General features: G+C 36.9%; 1 protein-coding gene across 1 annotated transcript in view; it reads left to right on the top strand.

The window, feature by feature from the left end:
- The window catches only part of USH2A (usherin), a 390,339-nt gene that overhangs the window by 231,233 nt on the left and 136,690 nt on the right, over positions 1–22,416 (top strand). The window contains exons 37-39 of the mRNA XM_055725922.1: positions 509–688; positions 19,848–19,998; positions 20,171–20,313. Of these exons, the coding sequence (XP_055581897.1) occupies positions 509–688; positions 19,848–19,998; positions 20,171–20,313 (474 nt within the window). The remainder of the gene's footprint in view (positions 1–508; positions 689–19,847; positions 19,999–20,170; positions 20,314–22,416) is intronic.

Below are 22,416 nucleotides of genomic sequence, written 5' to 3'. Positions count from 1 at the left end.
AAGTGTTTTTCTAGCGAATTCAAGAAGTTTTACCAGTCTTTCATAGACATAAGAATTAACCTTAATGTTTTGAGTTTGCAGTTACCACACAACTGTTCTAGAACATGCGTAATTTCTGAAAACTGGGTTCTGTTTGCAGAATATAGCAGCCAGCTTTGCAATTGCATGGTTGGTTCATTTATTTTCCAAGTTTTATATGTACCACAAACTGTTGGCAAAAGGCGGAGGAAATAGCGAGTAATATTTTTTCTTCCAGATAGGCCATTTTTTTGGTGTTATTGGTATCAATGGCAACTTCTCATTTGAGTAGAAATACAACTTGATCCTGACGTAGGTGAACCTTCTTTAGCAGGGGGTTGGACTAAATGATCCAACCAGAGGTCCCTTCCAATCCTGACTGTCCTGTGATTCTGTGACTTGATTTATAAAGACAGCAAACTGTAGCAGATGCAAAGTCTAACATTTATTCTTCTCTGCCCTCCCCCCCCCCTTTTTTTTTTCCTAACAGATAATGCTAATTATTCTATTCTAAATGATACTCGGACATTATGCAACAGCAGCGAATCCAATGTATGGGTACCCATTAAAGGACTGATTCCATTTTCTAACTACACAGTACAAGTGAATGCTTCCAACAGCCAGGGCAGCTTGATAAGTGATGCCATAACAATAGTCATGCCTCCAGGAGGTAAGTATGAAAAAGTGCTTTTTCTGTGCATGTAACAATTACACAAATACTCTGTTGAACAAAACGTTATTTATTACTGCAACTGAGGACTGGAAGGTCAGAAGAATATGTTCACATTAGTGGTTCTTGTTAACAAAATTGTTCTTTTCAGCTACTAATTTGTCAAATTGTTCACTTTAAGAACTGGAGAGTGAAAACAGGTAGTTGTATAGTTAACATGTTAAGTAGGTGAGAAGTGCATTATATTTTTTTTTTTCTGTCAATGGTGGTGTATTTTATCATGGACAGCTAATCTTGAGAGTCACCTGCATTTTGTAATCTATTTTGGAATAAAAGTTGTAAGTGCTGACAAAGAGCACTTACTGGATAGACTTGGATAATTTGTTTAGTTATAGTAATATAAAGCATTGGTAGTATATTGAGCCAGAATACACAAACTGGTGTACTTGTAAGGAAGTCAACTGAAATGCGATGACTTATAGTGAATGATCATGGCTGTAAACCTCTCTGGATGTTATCGTCATAAAAATTTGAAATAAGAGAATTGAGCAAATAGTCCCTAAACACTGTGTGTGTAATTTTATTTTTTTTAAAATGAAAGCTTAAATTTACAGCTCACGTATATGTGTTCCTTTTACATTCTTTTTTCATGGACATTCTAGTGAATTAGCTTTTGTTGAATTAATGCCAATGGAAACAATTTTGAATTCTAAAGTAAGAACTCAGCAAAACTTGATCTTGAGAGAGGTGTATGTGTACCTGATGACCAGAAATAGCATAGTGACATACATATTGTTTGAAAGTAAAGTAAAGTAAAAACAAATCCCATAAACCTTACAGCTCAGAAATACAATTACACTTGGAACAGTTTGCTTGCAAACAGATGGATTGATGGATTAGGTCTGGGGCCAAACCAGCAGAAAGACTTCTGAAAAGTTAATAAGTAAAAGGCAGACATTGTATGACAGATTACTGAGAAATAAGGAAAAGGTAAATTCCCTACATGTTTTATACTTTTCCAATCTTACTGCCAAATTACGTTACAAATTCATATTAACAAATATACATTATCATATAATAAAAAACTGCATCTGAGTTTTATTGTTCACTTAAGACTGAGCAGTAAGACACTGACATTTCTAATCTCAATGTCACATTTCAATTTTGCATGTAGAAATAACAAAATTTGGTGGTGGAAATTTTACCAAATGAGAAGGTAAGGGATCTTTAAAGATAGGCAAGGATGTGCACAAGTTTATGACAGCCATTAAGATACACTTTCTTTCATCATTAGATTGTTGTTGATTACAATTAGAAAACTTATAGCTTTGAAATTATCTTTTTTATGACCTTGTGGTAATTTAAAAGCAATACCTCATTGATTAAATAGGTTTTAGTTCATGCTTCCTTTTAGTTAATGATCTGAAAACATATTATCCTGATTTACACATAAAATCATGCTGAAAAGCATGTGGCATTCACTAGAATATGTGTGTTTAAGTAGAATTAAATTAGCAGTGAGAGTTATTAAAGAAATCTTCCATACTATTGTCCAGTGGACTGTGATCTGTAGTGAAATGAATAATAAATGAAGCAGTGCATATGAGGGGAGTACTCTCACACACACTATAATCTCACTATGTGTGTACACATATACAGACACACGTGTGTGTATCTAGGAAATGCATGTTTAATTTACTATGATGTTTATTGTAATGACTCTTTGATTTCCATACAGTTCCATTGTATGCTAAATTGTGAGTCTAATGGTCATTTTACACTGGGCTGTATTCCGTGCCTTCACTTACAAACACTTTCTAAACAATTTCTAGTGAAATCTAGATGCTACTAACATCAGAAGGAATTTTATTTTTTATTTCAGTAAGCAAGATTTCACTTTGACAGAAGTTTTGTTTTATCAGGGAGTGAAAGAGATATCATGATGTACAAAATCATAGCCTTTTAACGAGGGTTAAAATGCAGCATCCTCTTTTCAAGCATAACAAAAAAAGCTGTTTCAAAAATTTGCATTGTGGGGAGTACTTCATGGAGCTTGGTAGAAGACTTTATAAGAGGGAGAGTGATAGAGGACAAAGGAGTATTCCATTTCAAAGTTACTGCAGATAGCTTTTTTAATTATGATAGAATTTTTGTATCAAACGTGCATTTCTTTTGTTTCGTTTTTTATTTAAAATGTATCACACATAATGTAAAGCATGCCAAGTCTTTAGTGTTACCTGATTGAATATATCTTAATTTCTCATCAAGCTGATTTGCCATGCTTAAAAAAAAATATCTTAGAAATAAGGAATTTATTGTATCTGAGCTCTTGACTAAAATTGCAGTGCAGGTTCAAGAGTTCTTGGAAAGATTAAAAAAATAAAAACTGAATCCAAATGTTAATCCATAAATATGAAACTTTCTTCTGACCCTTACCCTGTAGTGGTCTGGAGTTACTAATGGGGTTAGGATTTCAACTCTTAATGGGGCTTGGTGCATTAGTGTTTTGTATGCATGGAATTCAGCATTCAGTTTAATAAGTGGTTGACATTGGTGATGTCCCTTAATTTGCTTAAATCTAATTGGCTCTTTTATCAGTCAAACCTGTATGGATTGGCAATTGATCAGAAAGGGTCAGCCATGACTGTGCATGTACTTAAATGCTGGAACCACCCGTTAAAGTCACTGTTGCATAATAAGAAGCTGAAACCATGAGAACAAATGATCTTCAGAGTCAGAAGGCAAAAGAAAGCAGAGAAGTTTCTCAGGATGTTCAAGTTCAGAACAAAGGCATTATGGAGTATATAAATTTTAAATACACTGCTTTTTGCCTCAAGACTTAATGCTTTTTTCCAGATGAACTGAAATCTTGTCTGAAACTGTCTTTGTTACATCAAAGAACTGCATAGAAAGCTAAAAGAGATGGAAGAAGCATAAAAGGGCATAGTTTAAAATGATTAGTGACAAATTTCATACTGTAGAGGTAGAAGTAAATTTTTTTGAGTTTCATATTTTTTCCAAAAAGAATAAATTTGTTCTATTTATCTTGTCCTAAACTGCTTTGGTAGAAGTTGTAAAAAATAATATACTAGCCGGTGCTTCACATTAATTTGAGGATGCCAGCCAGTAAAAGATCTGGAGAACAAATTGTTTTAGAATTAGTTTAATTAGGTAAATGAATTGAAATGATACAGTGGAAGTAAAACTGAAAAAATCTGGGAGAAAATCTTCTGCACGCAGTCCTTGGTTATATATTTTTCTTCTTAATGAGTGCTATTTCTGATGTAGTGGCATATAGAGGACCCCATTATTTTAGGATTGCTTTGTAATATGAGGTGGTAAGCTAACAGAAAAGAAAGTTTCAGTCTCTACTGGGAATAGCTTATTAGTTAAATCCATTTGTTCCCTTCCCTCAACCACAATAGCCCTAGTATGGAAGGGGATGAGAAGTCCTGCAGAAAGGAAGAAGATAGATAATGTTGAAAAAAATGAGTGCAAAGAGAGAACAGAGACAGGCTGTTGATCAGATGGGAAACAGGCAAGTGGAGGCTCAGTTGCCACCTCCAAAGCATAGAAAAAGGCTGGATTCCTGACTAATGACAAGAGGTGTGACGCTTGCAGATATAGATGGAAATTCTGTATCACATTGTGGAGTTGTCTCTGTGTGGTTGCTTGTGCTTGGGATTACAAACCATTGACTTCGTGCTGACTTATCTATAGAAAAAAGCCTCAAAGAATTGATACATTTTCCCTATCTAAAACATAAAAGGGAGGATACTCTGAAAAAAAGAATTGCCTGAGCATTGTCTCTTTAATCTCTGCCATAATTTATGAAGTATGTTGTTCGTTTTTATGGTCTGTCTGTGATTTGCACAACATAGGAATGTCTAGCGCTGAAAGATGTGAGATTTTTGCTTTACACTCTTAAGCCACTTGCCCTTTTCTGGTCCCTTGTTTGCATGTGCGATGCTGCATGCCTCTTCCTAGGAGCTTGGGCTACTTCTCACCAGCCAAAAGTGAGCCCACATACTTGCAGCTGTTGATGTTTGTTCAACATCTACAGAGGATGGTGTCCTGCAATCAGAGGGTTTCAGCCACTGCTAGTTTAGGTGGGAACACCTCTGAGACTGGATATTGAACCGCATCATAGGATCATTGATCTAATCATGCAAACAAATAAGATTCACATCATACACCTTCTATTCACATCTGAAAGTATTTGCTCGTGCAGGTTGATCGCTGAAGCCAACAGACCTCCTTAGGTGAATGAATATTCAGTAAACAAAGCAAACTGATGCTCTTAGGCCAGAATTATTTAGGAAGAAAAATCAAGCCTGAATATGCTAGGGGTCTCCCTGTGAGACAGGTTTGTTTTTTCCATGATGCTCAGTATCACATTAATAGTCACATCATAAAACTTGTTTTGAGAGAATTTCCTTTACTTCAGATTTCAGGTATTTCTGAGGCATCAGTTGCTTTTCTAATTTGTCTCCTTCCCCCCCCCCCCCCCCCCCTCTGTTATTTGGTTCTTTCTTTTTTCTTTATGCCGCCCCCCACCACCCACCACCCCCTTGGTAGTCTTGGACTAAAATTTAACAGGATTCTTTTCATTCTGTATCTTTTGTTTCTTTTTAATTTTTCTTCTCTTTTCTTTCTCTTATGCGACTTCTTGTGAAGGTAGAGTGGTAAAATCAGGATTTAAAAATGGGAAAAAATAAATGAAAGGTAGTTTAGGAAAAAAAGAGGTTTTGGCATCGTTCTATTTTATTCATTGTGAAAAAAATACGTTTTTAAAAATTCTGATTTCTCAAACATTTGCGTGTTATCTCTGTAACTTCATAATAGTATGATCTTTGATTTTGATGAAGAACAGGAAATGTTTTAAACAAAGTTGTTGCAAAGAAGTCTACAGGGGTGCGGTGAGGAGCATTAACAGAAAGGTCTTTGTGAAAAATTGTGACCAGATCTTTTCTAGAGGTAGTTTAAGGAGAGCAGGATAGAGTAGGGAGGGGGAAAGAACTCTCCTACATCTCTCATCAATGACCTAGCTAATTAAAGAGTGTCAGTGGCAAGCTGTGTAAATTGTCCATTCCAGTTCCTTTTGTCCAGAAAGATGATTTCATGGGGATATAAGGGTAAGACTGCAGAAGTGCTTGTGTGGAAAACTGGGAGCTGTTCTAATGAAACAGTAATTCTTCTCTAACCTCTGCAGTATTGAACTGATTGTCATTTTCATTAGTTCTACTTTTTTTCTTTTATTCCCCTCTCCCAGTCTGTTCAGCACATCTTTTGGTGAGCTCATACTGTATCTATTCTTGGGTTTGGGTGGGCGTTTGGCTGGTAAGAGAAGAGAGAAGTAAGACTCATTCCTGAAAGGTTGTATCTTCACACTCTGGCAATAGGAGGCACAGAGGTGCCCTCTTTACTGCTCACTTTCCTAAGTTGCAGCCAGCTGGGGCTCAGCCTAACTCCACACATCATAAAGGACCACCTCAAGGTTGCTTTAAATTGAAACTTAGCCTAAGTCCCTGCTTATAAAACTGGAGTGCCAGAAGCCAATGACACTCCAACTTTGTCCTTTTATTTCCAATAGCCTCCTTCCCTTTGCCCCTACACCCTACCTTTTTGGGGTGAGGCATATCTCCCATAGTTACAGCTGTGGTGTTTCCATGCTCTAGACATAGGAAACCTGTAGTTATCAGCTCTTAGGTTATTTTCTGTCTTCTGGAGCTGCATGAAACAGGGCAAGAAGATCCAAATTGCAATTCTAGTTGCCTAGGAGAATATGGCTGGTTTTGCTTGCTTGCGGCATGCCAGTTGAGAAAGGGAGGACTGTGCAACAGCTTGAAATAGCCAGTTGAGGGTCTATAAGCAGGCTATTAACCTCATTGTAGAGGTCTCGCTCCAGGTCTTTCCAAAACCTAGCCTTAGCATGAGGTCCAGGTGGTACTTAAGATCTCTTGGAAGAAACGTGTGGTAAAGCAGATTTCATGCTGGAAAACTACAGCTTGATTGTATTTCTTAAAAACAGAGGAATATAGACAACTGGGGAAAATGGGATGTTGGGGAATTTAGCAACAAATCATTATTTAAACTTATTACCTACCATCACATAAGCCTATTTTGGACCAATTTCAATTGTACATAAAAAAGAAGACAATTTAGACGAAGTATGCAATTTTTATATAATCTTAAGCCTGTTCATGGTTAGATTTTTTTTTTCATTCTGTGTAAATCTGAACTAGACTGTTCAGTACTCTATTTACAGTCAACAGTCCTTGTGATAAATTAGGTTCTTCTTTAAAGGAATTCTACAATAAAATGACATTGAAATTCCTACTGAAAACATACAGAAAACATTTTTAAAATCTCACCATGAATTTTGTCTTTTGAACCATTTTCAAGAAATATTAAAACAATAGGAATTGGATCAATTCTTATGTTACCTTGCTACTATGATTTGCACTGCTTTTCTAAAAAGCTCACTTTATTATATTTATTTTTGACAACTCCTGCCCCTGTAGTTTCCAGAATAAAATGGCATTTTCATTACCTGTCAGCAAAGGTAAATGTCTGTGTGTTGGGTTTGGGGGTAGGGGTTTTTTTGTCATTTCATTCTGAATTTTCTGCAGTTGAAGTTAGTCTTCTGAACAAAAAGCACTTGAGTGGCAAGGGGTTTTTTGAGCTACTTTGTACAGTTGAGGAAGCTTTGAAGTTCCTGGACAGAACAGCAAAGTTCTGTCACCCTGTTACATATTTGTCACATTTCTATACTAAAAAAACCCCAAAAAACAAAAAACAAAACAAAACCCAAAAAGGTTAAGAGGAGAAAAATTAAGGTTCTCATAAGATTTTGGTGAGGGTGAAATGTAGAGAGAGTCAAATTACTATCCTTTTCCTCTCTTTAGCTAGGGAGAAAACAGGAGCTGATCTTAAATGCTGTGGGCATAAAAGTGCTTCTGCTTTTTTTGCTGGTTTTCTTTATAGAAGTTTTCTGTATAGTTTGGAAATAGATCTGAAATAGATACAAAGTAAGAGTTTTAAAATACTGAATTCTTAAAACATTTTGCAGAATGAAAATATCTTTTCCCATATAGTTAATTATTTGTTCTGGTGGTGTTTTAGTCATACAATCATAGAATCATTTAGGTTGGAATAGATCTTTAGAGATCAAGTCCAACCATTAACGCAGGACTGCCACGTCCATCACTAAACCATGTCCATAAGCACCGTGTCTATGTGTTTTTAAAAACCTCCAAGGATGGTGATTCCACCGCCTCCCTGGGCAGCCTGTTCCAATGCTTGAACACCCTTTCAGTGGAGAAATTTTTCCTAATACCCAATCTAAATGTCCCCTGGGGCAACTTGAGGCCATTTCCTCTTGTCCTGTCGCTTGTAACCTGGGAGAAGAGGCCGACACACACCTGCCTACAGTGCCTGTCAGGGTGTTGTAGAGTGCAGTAAGATCCCCCCTGAGTCTCCTCCAGACTAAACAACACCAGTTCCCTCAGCCTTTCCTCATAAGACTTGTGCTCCAGCCCCTTCACCAGCTTCGTTGCCCATCTCTGGACATGCTTCAGCACATCAACGTCTTTCTTGCAGTGAGGGGCCTGAAACTGAACCCAGCATTCAAGGTGTGACCTCCCCAGTGCCGAATACAGGGGAACAATCACTGCCTGGTCCTGCTGGCCACACTCTTTTGGATACAAGCCAGGATGCTGTTGGTCTTTTTGGCCACCTGGGCACACTGCTGGCTCATATTCAGCCAGCCATCAGCCAGTATTCCCAGGTCCTTTTCCACTGGGCAGCTTCCCAGCCACTCTTCCCCAAGCCTACAGTGTTGCGTGGGGTTGTTGTGACCCAAGTCCAGGATCTGGCACTTCTCCTTATTGAATCTCATACAACTGGCCTTGGCCCATCAGCCCAGCCTGCCCAGACCCCTCTGCAAGAGCCTTCGCGCCCTCCAGCAGATCAACACTCCCCCCCTACTTGGCGTCATCTGCAAACTGACTGAGGGTGCGCTCAATCCCCTTGTCCAGATTGTCAATAAAGACATTAAACAGAACTGGCCCCAGTACTGAGCCCTGGGGAACACCACTTGTGACTAGGTGTAACTCCATTCACCACTGCTCTTTGGGCTTGGCCGTCCAGCCAGCGTTTTACCCAGCGTAAGGTACATCCATTCAGGCCATGAGCAGCCAATTTCTTTTCCCTGTTTCTTCCTAGAATATGTAACATCTATGCAGTTGTTATCTTTGAGCTAGTTGACTGAGTACCTAAGGAGAAATAAGCTTCTCTAGAAAGACAAAAAGGTAGTGAAAAGGGAAGTTGAGTGAGAGTCAGTCATCAGAGTTACCATTTCTCCTCTGGTGTCCCTATAATGCGGTGGTGGTGTATGCTACCCTCTTTCTTACAACAAAGGTGACTATAAGAGTCTATAGACCTTAGTGATTCCTGATATTTGATAGTTCTCCCTCATGGTGCTTTTCTTTCTGAACATTTATTTTTGTGTCTGCACGCATGTGCACACCCACAAACACGTATATGATATGTTAGTGTATGCATGTTCATGCATACGTGCTTGATTTTTGTCTTTTTTTCTTTGGATCTATATGCAGGTCTTATTTTCCTCACAAAGAAGACTATGCTCTTAAATTCCAGGTTAGTAAAATGAGAGAGGGAATTCATATATTTCATGTTACAGTGGGATACATCCCCTATTGAATTATATTAATTCTTACTATTTGTATACTGGCATATTTACTTTCCCGATTTTTACAAATATTTACTAATTCAGCTTTCCAGTAGGCTTCTGAAGTGACTGAGGATTGTTATTCCCATTTTACAGATAGATAAAAAGACAAGCATGTGTAAGTAAGGAAAGAGAAAAGATATTTTTATATTCATCCTGGTGCTGAAAAGTATGATATACATGTGAGAAAGTTTGTCAGCCTCTCTTCTTGTCCCTCAGGTAAGACCAGAGGGATTGCCTTTCCGTGAAAATTGTCACCATAGTTGAATGCAGCCACTGTATACATAGAAAATATGTGAATTTGGGTTCACAGATTTTAGATCAGCTAAGAAGCTCTAATAGACACAGAAAGAAAGGAAGTTGATTGAGTGAAGAGATGGCATTCTATAAAGACTACTCTTTATACTTCCACCATAGTTGTGAGTGCTCTTACATACCAAGAAGCCTGTTTGAGAGGGTTATTCAAAAGAAATGGATAGTGCTGTCCAAAAAATTCAACAGGCTGTTCCTGATGGTTTTAATCAGAATTAAGCAGCTGTAAATTTTCTGTGATGAAGATTTAGCGCTTTCAATCTTACGTTTTAAAAATGAACAAAGGAGAGGAAGTTTTCCCTGCCTCTCCACTTGTTGTCAAAAAATTGAAGAAAATCTGTGTTGTAGAGAGTAAGCATTACCAAGGTATTTCCTTTACCTCAACATATGTGCAGACTGGAGTAAATGCTGTGACATGTTTTGTGGCATATAAGGCCAGCCTGGTTTAGGTTTGAATAAAACGTGTTGGTGTTACTAAGACTTTTAATTAATTAGGCTACCCAGTTTTGAACAAGAAGACAGTAGCCAAGATCTTTTCAGTAAAAAATACTTGGGAAGAGATCATTCATTGTTGTTTATTGACACGCTTCCACCAATTACATTGGATTTGTGTGTTCTTCAACATTATCTTAGGAAATGAAGCCAAGAGTTAATTCTTATAAATGATTTATTTGTTAAAAGTATCTGGAACAGGACATTAACTGGTGAGTAACTACTTAATAACGCTGTATGAACATTCCTATGTGGATGGGTTGGGTATAAAAGGTTGTAATCCTTTTGCCCTATTCATCAGATAAGTCAACGGTATATTTTGCACGGATTATTTCCATGTGCGAATAGCCTTGTCTGAATTGCTTTTTATTCACCTAAAATATTAAATATTTTGCTTCAGCAGATAACACCTGGATCATATTTCTGTCAATTGAAGTGTTATTTTTAGTGAGGGACCAATCTATAAAAACAGTTAGGGATTTTTGCTACAGTTAGGTGGAACAGAGGTGTCACCTTTCATATTTTGTCATAGCTTATCTCTGTTAGAGCACTGGCCAAAAAAAAAGGAGATCTGGATTATTCATCCTTAAGTGACTACCATTCCCATCTCCTCCTTGCTGGGCAGCATACTAATCTCTGGGTTCATAAGTAAGGCAGGCAGAATACTGCCCCTCTGTCCTGTTGAAGCTCTGATACTGTGGCGGGGAAAATGTGATCTTATTTACTAGGGGAAAAGATGGAGCAGGTGCTATTGTAACCCAGGGCTAAAGACACTTGTCAGGTTGCAGTGAGGCAGTGTACATGTCAGCAGCAAAGGGGGCAAGAGGAGCAGGTCCTGAGTTCTGGGCATTTGTGGATCTGGACATACATTGTTCATCAGTGCCAATGCTCAGCATCAGAATGTGATCCAATTGCTATTTTCTAATATAGCTTAATTTATTGATACTGCAGCTTTTGAACTAGACTGTAACATGAAGTGACAGCCATGGCATTGCAGCTGGCAATTTTGAGAAGTGATAAGAATTCTTGTTTGCTCTGTAAATGTGATAGTTCAGATTTGTCGGCCTTGGCCTCATGTGCTACATAAGAAAATAATATATAGTGTTTTGTTGTTATTTTCCTAATTATAATAGTTTTATTTCCAAAACTAAATTTTTGATTTTGCTCTTTGCCATTGTGCAGATTTATCAACATTGTGCATGTTGATCAATGGCAGAATTTGGTTATATAGGAAAAACCACTCCATACTGTTAATGATGACAGATACAATTAAATTAATTCTCTGCTGTCTCCTTTGATGTACACAGATTTTTGCCATTAATATTGATGGACTTTAGAGTCACAAGCACATGTTGGCAGGGGAGCAAGCCCCTGAATGTTGTATTTTGCTCTTTGTGGAGCTGACTATATCACTTTATGTCTAAATGTAAGTAAAGCTGCTGACAGTTTTGATATATTAAATTATAACTGAGAACTAATTCAAGGATCAAAGATGCTCTTTGGGAGACATCACTTTACTGGTAGGAAAAATCATTACCTTTTTTTCCCAGTCTCATGTATTTGTACTGTATGTCTTGGAAATATCATTCCCTACAGTTTCTGAATCTTGATGTTTAATTTAGCACAAAGGTCTTTGAGCAGCACAATGGGAGGGGGACTTCTGCTAGTAAAACCTCGCAGAAGGAAATTGAAATGTACATGTTTTTTCTCATTTATCAAAGAAGTGCAAAAATCTAAACTGACATTTTATATCAAATGAATTATGAACTGTGTACTTTGTACCTAAGGGAACAACAACTAAATTAGACTTTTGTTAAAAAGAGAGAGAGGAAAAAATAGGCTTTTAATAAAATATACAGTAATTTTTGGTATTTTGTCTGAACCTGACATGTTCTGTACTTTGCAGAAGAAAACTAGAGAGTATAGACTACTTCAAAGGCTATATGCATTGAACGCCTTAAAGTGAATTGAGAAGCAGGTTAAGATAACACACAAACAAGAGCTTCTACTTAATAAGTATTGTTCTTTCATATTTTTGTTTTCAGCCTTTTCCAACTCAAGTGAACGGGAAAAGATAACATGCTTTTTAATAGCTTGGAGATTGGAGCAAAGTAGTAAATTATTTTTTTTTTTAACTTCTATTTGTGAGAATGTGGTTGTTACTGAAAAAGACTTCCAGGGATCAAAATTTTCTAAGACACTTGATTGAAGTATAAGAGGTAAATTTTCAAAGTATTATATACTCAGTATTCTAAGGGCATGACTCCCACTGTCTTTAGGTGAACACTTCTTGCAAGCCAAGAGGAAACTCCTAGTCAGTAAAGGTAGAGTCTGTAATGTTTATGAGATCTTTTTACATTCCCAGTTCCTGAATTTCCTTCACGACTTTCAATGGGAATATATTTATTTCAGTGCATTGACATAGAAGACACTTTGATATTGTTGTGATAAGCACATAGACCTTAGAGAAAATGGGAAATGAGAAGATAAAATTCCATGGTTTCTTTGACAACATGTTCCCTAGTGCACTCCTATGGCACTTTTTGATATATGAACAAAATATACAAGAACTAGTTGTTTTTCTCATACGTCATATACATATATTTCATAAAGATATATTTCAGGAGAGTAGATAAGTTAGAATATGCAAAAGCTTTCAGAAACTCTGCAAGTTCCTTGCAGAAAACAATGGTGTATCATCAGTGATTATGGGAATATCATACCATAAACGCATCACACGCACATCTGCAAGACAATGAGACTAGCTGTTTGTACTTTTAGTATTGTTTTATATCTGTGCTGTCATGAGATTAGAACCAAATCACAGCTGTAAGGAGGTGTATTAATGACTGCACATCTTCAGCTGAGCTATCCAAATGTACTTACGCCCAAGGAAGAAGTGCCTTCCCTTTTGTAACATTGCCAGCAATGATAAAGTCATCTGATCCCTTAATATGTGAGTCTGCGGTGAAGAATGGTTAGTTTATTGGTATAAACAATGGATATTTTTAGTTAAAAGTAAGGTGATTTTTCTTCTTCATTTCAAACTAAGATTTTACTTCTATTAGTCAACAATACTGATTTTCTTTTTCTAAATGTTCTTTCTATTTATAAATCACAGTACTATATGGTATTAATTTCCAAACAACATGTAAATGCCACTGGAAATGTGGCAGCATAAATGCACATTTTTCTATTACAGAAAGGGCAGGAGAAGAGGTGGCAGCTTGAGGGGTGCAGTGCTTTGGCAGAGCTGTGACAGGGACCTGGTCCCCTCCAGGCAAGCCAGAGAGTCAAACTTTCTGCTTGTGCTGTCTGTGGAGGAGATGAGAGGGATGGTGACAACTGTAGGTTGTTCAGAAGTCCTCAAATTAATCTCTAAAGCTGTTTCATGCAGAAAGGTGAAGCTATTGCATGAAGATAGGCAGGATCTTGTTCCCTCTGCTCTTGCCACATCTGTTCCCCTAAGTAGAAAGAGGCAGATAAAATAGTTTCTCAAAGCTACTTCACAGAGAAATTTTATTTTCCAGTAACCAGAGTCACAATTAACCCACAGGATCTGTTTGTTTAATTTTGGTTTCTGCCTGATTTTGTAATACCAATCTTTATGCTTTTTTCCTCATAGTATTTTTTTTAAAAAATAATTTTGTGATATGACAGTTATTGGCTAGGCATCCTTTTAAACAGTTTGATGAATGATTAGTTTTACTGGGCAGTTATAAATTCCATCCGATGTCTTTATTACAGGTATTAAAATAATAAATTATTCAGCTAATTGCTTATTGGCATTCTTTTGTAGCTTTTAGTTTAGCAAAGTTCTTGCTGAGTAACACGGATAAACTTTTAGCTAACATGAGAAAGGAAGACAAGTTACTTCTTATCTAAAGGTAAAGGTGACAAATCTGTAAGACATTTTTATAGTGTTGACCTCAGTAAAATATAACACTTAGGAAAGGGGCATCTCTTACATGTATTTTTACTTGAGACCCGTATCTGGATTGCAGATGTTCAGGTTGTACATGAAGAAAAGTTCATTAAAAGGAGGGGGGGGTGCCTGATTTTGGGTTTTGCTGGAGCAGTATTAATGAGGAATAAGTAAGCCTGCTCTGGGATTTCAAAATCTTTGGGTCTGCAGGTCATGGAGTAAAGCTTAAGTTGATTTTCAGGGCCCTACTGAAATTGTACTCTGCATCTTGGAATACCAAATAGTGCAAGGGAAGGAAAATTTGCAGCTAGAGCTTACACACCCAATCCATATAAAGATAAATTTTAGATTTTTTCAAAATTCTTATTTTCATTTTCCTGAGTGCTATTGTGCCTTACAAGTAACATTAAAGATTAATGCTAAAAGTGAAAAGATGTACAAAGATACTCTTTTTCAAATTAAATTACTGTTATAGCAGAGATCAGATGTATAAAACAGGATAGAAATCATGAAGAAAGAACGAGATATTTCTGCATCCTGCTTATGTTAAACTTTGGAAAAACAAATTTCGCTGACATAAGATGTGAACAGATTTGAATTTACTGGGAAGTTTATGGTGGCTTTAAGCTACTCCTTTATGTCTCTTCACTTGCTTTTTCCCATAGCGCAGCTTCCTTTCTTCCCAAGCCCCATGTGCCAGAGGGGGACAAGCAATAAGGTCACCTATTGCATTGTGTGTTCCGAAGTGCACGGACGTGTGTTGAGTAAGGGGTGCGCTGTCCATGGTATATGTATTATTAGACCGAGGTACCTCTAGAACTGAAAACATATATCAGGGAAATTATAAAATCAAGAAGAAAATCTAAAAATACTCTATGCATTCTTTAGGCATTGAGTATGTGGAAAACAACCATATATATTAAATGAAAAACCAAAACCAACTGTGTATATTTGCTGTACACCAAGTAGGAAAGATAACTGGGAAAAGAGGGTTAAAACCCAAACTGGAGTAAACTTCAATGAACCTGTAAAGATAAGAAAGAAATAAAAGCAATCTTCTGCTTTGCCAATAGATAAAGTTTTATAACTAGCATGCCCTTCTAGTGATGACATATGGCCTAGCATCATGGCCTGTCTTTCGGTTAAATGAAACAAACCCACATGCCCATGTTAAGAATTATGGAGAGTGCAATGACTGGAATTATTTGGACTGAGCAAACAACTAGATAACAGGCATACCTGGGAAAATCAGAAGAAACAAATGTCAACGTGCAGAACATATTGCCATAAAAAATGCTGTAATGAGATGATCTCAGTATGGGCACCTGAAATAGAAAATGAATCAGGAGTATCTAAACAACCACTGCAATGAGATAAAGAAATGGGATTTGTGAATTGAACCTGGAAAAGAGTGGGAGTCGGCATGACTGAGGGAGATATTCATCTAAAGGCAGTCTGACTGAAACTTTTCCTTGCTGTTATGCCAGAAACTGTGGAAAGCCTATTTTCCTTCTCTGTAGTTAAACACCTGCAGTTACCATTTTCATCCACATGTGTGAAAAATATTTCAATAAGATACAAATGCATCATCTGTGCTAAATATTTTGCATATGAAGATGTAGCAAATTGTAGAGTTACATTTACATAGCTCCAAACCTTTCAAGCTGCCTGTCTGCAGATATTATAGATACAGCAGGGCCAATATATCTGATCACTGTTAAAAGTGGTGTTACTTCGTATCAAAGTTAGTGTGAGCTGACACCAGCTTGACAGATACCAACTCAAGCTCTGCTGACTCTTCTTCATCTTATTAAAGGTTAATGGTGCAGACATTTTCATAACTAAATAATAATTTATTGTCCTAATGGTAGTTCACTTTCAATTGTTCTACTCAAAGTCTACTTTCAGAAAATTTAATTTTCAGATATATCCTTATAATAAATATGGCGAATACCTCTTAGAAAAACAGGCTTTTGACATGGAGTAAACATTTAAGTACAATCATTTAACGCAATGCTCGCTGTACTAAAATAAACAAATACAAAGCTGACTACCACTGTATGTGCTGTTTAAGATAAGGAAATTGAGGCAAGAAACTGAAACACTTTTCAAAGAAAGACTGCTTAGTGCATAAGTGGCCAAGCAGGGATCAGATCTTTCTTGACTCATCTGCATGTACCTGAGCATCTGGAACACAATATACCATTGTCAGCTGGAAACAGCCTTTAATTTTTATTATTTTGTGGGACTGTTTATTAATTCTTTGATTAGAATTGGCATCTGATTAAATATTTTATTCTGCCTTTGTAGTCTTTTCATATACAAAGCATGACTTTCTGCCCTGCTAAGTGAGGGTTTACTGGGCTAGATGTTGATTCAGTAGGTTGCAAGTGGAGTGGTTGCCCCCTGAGGGTCATATTAAAGCTTGAGGGGAGCTTTTTGAGCAACATTGCATCTTAAAGACAATATATCAATCTGATAGATACATGGCTCTTCTGTTGAGAAATTTGCAGTAGAATTATTGCTGGTTGCCAGTTATTACTTGGATAGTAAGGAGTCTCTTGGGAATATGGATTGGATAAAAAGGGTTAAGCTGAGGGAAATGTTACACTGAAGACCTTGGTGATGAGGAGTGTTTGAAATAGAGGATGTTTTGTGTGCAATTTATAATTACCATTTGGGGGGGGGAAGTGCTCTGTAGCTTTAATGATCAAAGCGTGATTAGTTTAATAGAGCACCTTTCTCGTTATGACTCAGCAGAGATTTGACAATCCGTTGTATCCCCTGCCCCCTCCCTGTGGAAGTGCAGAGCCGAGGGTATTCTCTGCGACCTGCAGGAAGTCTTTCAGATTAAATGCATTTGCTGTATATTCTAATGTGTTGGTTTGAAAGTAGTGGGCTTGGCTTGTTCTACAGGTCAGTCAACTTTTACAGAAGAGATCTGTCCAAATTTTCTACTCTTTCCTATGCTGTGCTTTTGTTGGTAAAAGAGATTTGAACATTTAGCTGAGATTACCTACGCCACTAAAATAACATCTGCACTGTGAATTGTTATTGACATTTAGACAGCTACATCTTTGTTTTTTGATGAACATTCCAGTATCGCTGTAATAACCAGCACCATACATACATAGAGCTTAATCGGAGCTTTTACTTTGTAGATCTCGGAGAGCTTTACAAAGAAGGATAAGTATTATTATCTCCATTTAACAGATTGAGAAATGAAAGACAAAGGTGAAGTCATGTGTCCTGACAGAACTGGAAGTAAATTTAACGCTTTTGCCTCCTCAGTGAGTTGCTCATGCTGTCTACTCAACAGTAACGTGAACTTTGGCTTCCTGGTCAAACTACAGCTCAGCTAATTAGATTCATTTAGATTCATTTTTAGATGTAGCTTTTTTTTTTTCCCCTGTGTAGGATTTCTGTGTGCAACTAGTGCATTTTAAGCTACAGACAGTTCAGTTTTAAATGAGGTAGAGCCCTTCTTTGAAGGAATATTGAGTCTTTGTGTTAGCATCAGCTTGTAAAAACACTTCAGAACCTTCCAATAGAAGTTTTTACATTAGTTGTGCCATCTTTCTCGTGCTGACTCTTTGCCTGCTGACAAGTTCAGGAATAACTTTATAAAGGGGTGCCAAAATAATTAATGATCATTTGTGAGTACTGTACTTTACATCCATAAGATTTAAATCCTCTTATTGCACAATTTAACTCCAACATTACTTATGTGGCTGCTAAACAGAACAATGTTAAGTGAGGTAAATATATGTTCCTCATTTTACTCTAAGGGTGAAATTTAATTCACATACAGAGACATTTGGTATGCAGATGTTTTGTTTCTGATGGCTCAGCTGGACAGATGTTGGGGGGCTGTTCAAGTTAAATCAGCCATCTTCTTCCCTTGGAGTTGAGGTGCTTACAAGCTCTTGATTGGCCTTGAAGGTGTTGGCAAGGGATCTGCAGACCATGAATCACCTTAGCCTCCAACATCTCCTGGATTTATAAACAGGAGTATTTCAAGTTTACTCGGGATTTACTGGGGCCTTATTTCCTATGCCTAGATAACGGCAGCAGGAGGGAGCATCCAAAGTCAGCCACGCTGGCTCAGGCCCAGAAATTTTGTTGTCTTTTTCACACAGAGAGGAGGGGAAGGGAATGAGGGGAGCTGGAGATCCTGTTCCACTTCATCTTGTCCTGAAAAAGCAGGAAGGTTGCAGGGCCAGGGGGCAATTCTCAGGGGTAAAATACCTGGGAATAACTTGGGTACACTAGCAGACAGCTTTTAGTAAAAATTTCTTACGAGAACTGGCAGACCTTGAACTTATGGGAAAGGGAACAAGTCTCTAGGCTGGAGCAAGACATGTCCTATGCCTTTTCTACATAATGCAGTTTGGAGCTAGAGCTGAAGAATTTTTAAGTTGCCCGGTCGTAAGTATGTGTAATCAGAGTAAAAGTGGCAGATGCTGTTGACATATCTCTGTATGTATATGTCAGTATAAATAAAAACAATTGTATATGATTGATTAACTTTTTTTTTTTTTTCCTGAGCCAATGCCATTCTTTCATCTGTTTAGGGGAGAGAATGATTCAGACAGTGTATCACAAACTCTGTTTCCCTCTTAGTAACCACCTCATATACAGGTGGTAAATGAAAATCATAAAACTTACTGTAAAATCCTGTTTGCTTGTCTTACAACTTACGCCTTGAGGCTTACAACTACACCTTAAGTTACAGATCTGTGAGACTGTTTTTTCCAATAGAGAAGGAAGGAAATAGCAGCAGAAAAAAATTCTGTTGGAAAGACCAAAGAAAGAAGCAAATGGTAACTACTGGACCATGAAAAGCAAAAGTATTATACAAGCGTTTAAATGACAAAGCCAGTAACTTTCCACTGTTTTAACTCTCTGGAAAAGAGCTACAGAGCTATGGCTACAGACATACATTATATATAAAAGTTTCTGATGTGTTTATATACAGAAAGTTTGTTTAGCAGATAGTTTTCTTCTTAAGGAAAAAACAAAGCCATAAACTCATGGGTGCAAATTGGCATGGTTCTTTTTACTGCATGCAGTGAAATTTATAGCAATTAAAGGTCATTGGTGGTATCAGTACTGACACATTTTGATCTTCATTTCCTGGACTTCATGAAAACCAATTTCTTTAACAAAACATTGGGCTAGAGACTGAGGCTTCAGTGAATCTATTTTGATTTCTATCTCAAGACCTTTTTTCCCTTAAAACTTCTGCTGTTTTCTTTTAAAATTATCGTTAATTTATAAGGGTGAGAAGGCATCTGAATGACAAAAAGTCTGATCAATTTTACTCTTGCTGGGTAACATTTCTGTGAGCATTTCTTTAACTTCTCGGGGTGGGAGAGCTGGGCACAAGGAGAAGAAGATAATATTTGAACAGGTGGTAGAGAATATGTTGCTTCTGAATTACTTTTGGTGTTTGGAGGTTTGCTTGTAGCAAAATGATATTCACATTAACTGTATTGGAAAGAAGAAAATGAAGAAATAGCATTGTTCAGTAGTAAAAATGTTAAACTAAATGGACCATGTTAACATTGCTGTTGATCCCGAGGAACAGTTTTTCCAGTATATGGAGCATTTTGTTTCCACCCGGCATATGTTCTCCATGGTTTTCTCTGCTCTAATTCATCCATGTTTTTCAACAGCTCCAGATGGTGTGATGCCCCCAAGGCTTTCATCTGCCACTCCTACCAGTCTTCAGGTTGTCTGGTCTACACCAGCTCGCAACAACGCCCCAGGCGCGCCCAGCTACCGACTCCAGATGCAGCGGAAGCATTCTGCTGGTGACATTTTAGAGTACGCAGACCATAGCAAGGCCACCATCAACTGCTGAGCAACAAAAGTCCCATTATCTAGAATATGGCTCACCTTTAGGGTGGCTGGTTTTGTTACCAGACATATAATGTTTAAGTCTTTCTTTAGGTGCTGGGATGTTTAATGATGTAACTTATGCTGCTTTTCTTTGCAGTTTGCTTTCAAGCCCTACTGCATCCTTAGAACACAGGGTTGGAGATCTTCAGCCATACACCGAGTATGAGATGAGAGTGGTTGCCTCCAATGGTTATGGCAATGCATATAGCAACTGGACTTCAATGACTACAGCAGAGGACAGTAAGCAGTCCAATCTTATTTAACCCCGTTTAGCAGAAAATATAAATAACAATTCAGCTGCCATTGCACAGAATTTCTTTTGGTTATCTAGCTTTTTCAGTTAAATAGCAATAATATATTTCCTTCCTGAATATTAACTTGCAATAATAACTCCTAAGGGATCAAGTATCTGTTCTCTTAGACTTTCACAAAATATAAATATTTAATCTATGTTTTGTTAAGTAGTATCTTATTTCTTTACATAATATCCCTCCATGCATGTGACTTCCTATATGGTTAGTTTAATATACACTGGGTAAGTACACCTTTGTAAGTGGTATTCCTTTACATTCAGGGAGTTGATTCTGATTTCAGTCATATCAGGGAAAACAAGTTGAAGTTAATAGTATATGACAGTTGTCTTATCTCTGTGTTGAGAATACTTAAACTGTACCACAGCTGAACAGAACTTTTCATTCCCAGTGATCGTTGTTAATTCAAAGTGGTGATCTACTGGTCTGAAATTGAGTTTGTCATTGCTAGTCCCATCACTTTCCTTGTTCGATGTTCTGCACTCACTCCACATAATTTGTTCAACAGTTCCTTGATTTAACAAATAGGTGTGAGCATATAGGTACAGCCAGTTAGTTGGCAGTGTAGGATTTTGCACCTGATACAATATTTATGTAGAAACATATGACAAAATGAGATTGTTGTATATAGTACATATACAAAATACATAATTTCTAATTTTTTATTATTTTTTTTTTTAAGAAACAGCTATTAGTTTTCTCTTACAATGTAGCAGGATATCTAACAGCACACTTTTTGGAAAAATCTGTTGTTTTCAAATACTTTTTTTTTTTTTTGTTAATGAGCAATGGATAACTCCATTTTACCAAATTTTAGAGAAATGAAGTATTTTCTAAAAAAGATTTTTTCTATTGTATCGTGTCTCATAAGAAAGTCACACTGAGCAGGAAAAGGTGCAGGGGTGTGTGGCTTTATTACTATGTTGCTTTTTCTGGCTTCACACCAAAGTGCCTTATGGTCTCATTCTCTTTTACAGTAATATGAAAGCTGCATTTCAGACTGTAAATTTAACTTGATATTGTTGTAACAAATATTTGGTGCTGGTAATTCAACTTCATTTTAGTCCCTTCTCTAAATGAATAGCCGTCTGCACACCCAGAAAAAAATATATGTTCTCACAATTCTAAAACACTTTTCTTTGAAGCTGAGCAAATAATTCACAATAGAAATGTATATGATAAGTCCATTTAAGCTCCAAAGGTATAAATGCTTCTATGAACAAATTACCTGTAAGTAATTATGTAATAAAAGTAAGTTCTGAACTTGGTCTTTAAGTACGGCAGATTTTATCTACCTGTGAATATCTTTGTTGAGATTCACTTCCTTTATTGTAATTGTTTGTTACCAAAAATAGATACAATATTATTTAACATGTCTACATTGATGGTCTAAAAGTATGACTATTTTGTTCAAATTGCAATGATTACTTAGCTCTGGTTGGATAGGTGCACAGAAGTGTGTTTATAGAAGGTATCACTTGTTTAGTGTGTACAATAATTTTTTGTGCAAAGTAGTAGGTGTACAATTTTAAAATTCTCTTTTTGGGAATTAGGGATAAGGCAGAAGGCCTGCACAGGACATACATTCCTGTATAGTCTTCTTGAACATATATATAGAAGTTACTTGCTGCATAGAACTTTGATGGTCTGTGCACTAGCATGAAATGCTACCCTTTGCAAAACCTGGCTGCAAAAATGCCTTAAATTAGTATGAAAAGTAGATAGTGCCAAAGAAAAGTTAAGAACAAGAAAATAAAGATATAATGCCTCTGCCAGTGTTACATAATTAAAATATTTTGAGATTAATAAATATCTCGCCTCTGATGATGCTTGCTGCATCTTGTTCCTTAGTTAAAATGAACATCTGTAGATCAGTTATAAATTTCATGTCTCCAAAGGGAAAATTATTTTCCTTAAAATGTCCTTTTCCATTTGCATTGATACTGCTAAAGAATACATGCTGATGCATCCCTAGTATCCAACGACCCTTGCAATTTACAAAAAAATCCAAACCCCAACTTGCAGCAGTGAC

Source organism: Falco cherrug, chromosome 13 (assembly GCF_023634085.1).
Source record: "Falco cherrug isolate bFalChe1 chromosome 13, bFalChe1.pri, whole genome shotgun sequence".
In the NCBI taxonomy this organism is placed as follows: domain Eukaryota; kingdom Metazoa; phylum Chordata; class Aves; order Falconiformes; family Falconidae; genus Falco; species Falco cherrug.
Note: the sequence above shows the minus strand (reverse complement) of the source record. Positions and strands in the feature narration are given on the sequence as shown.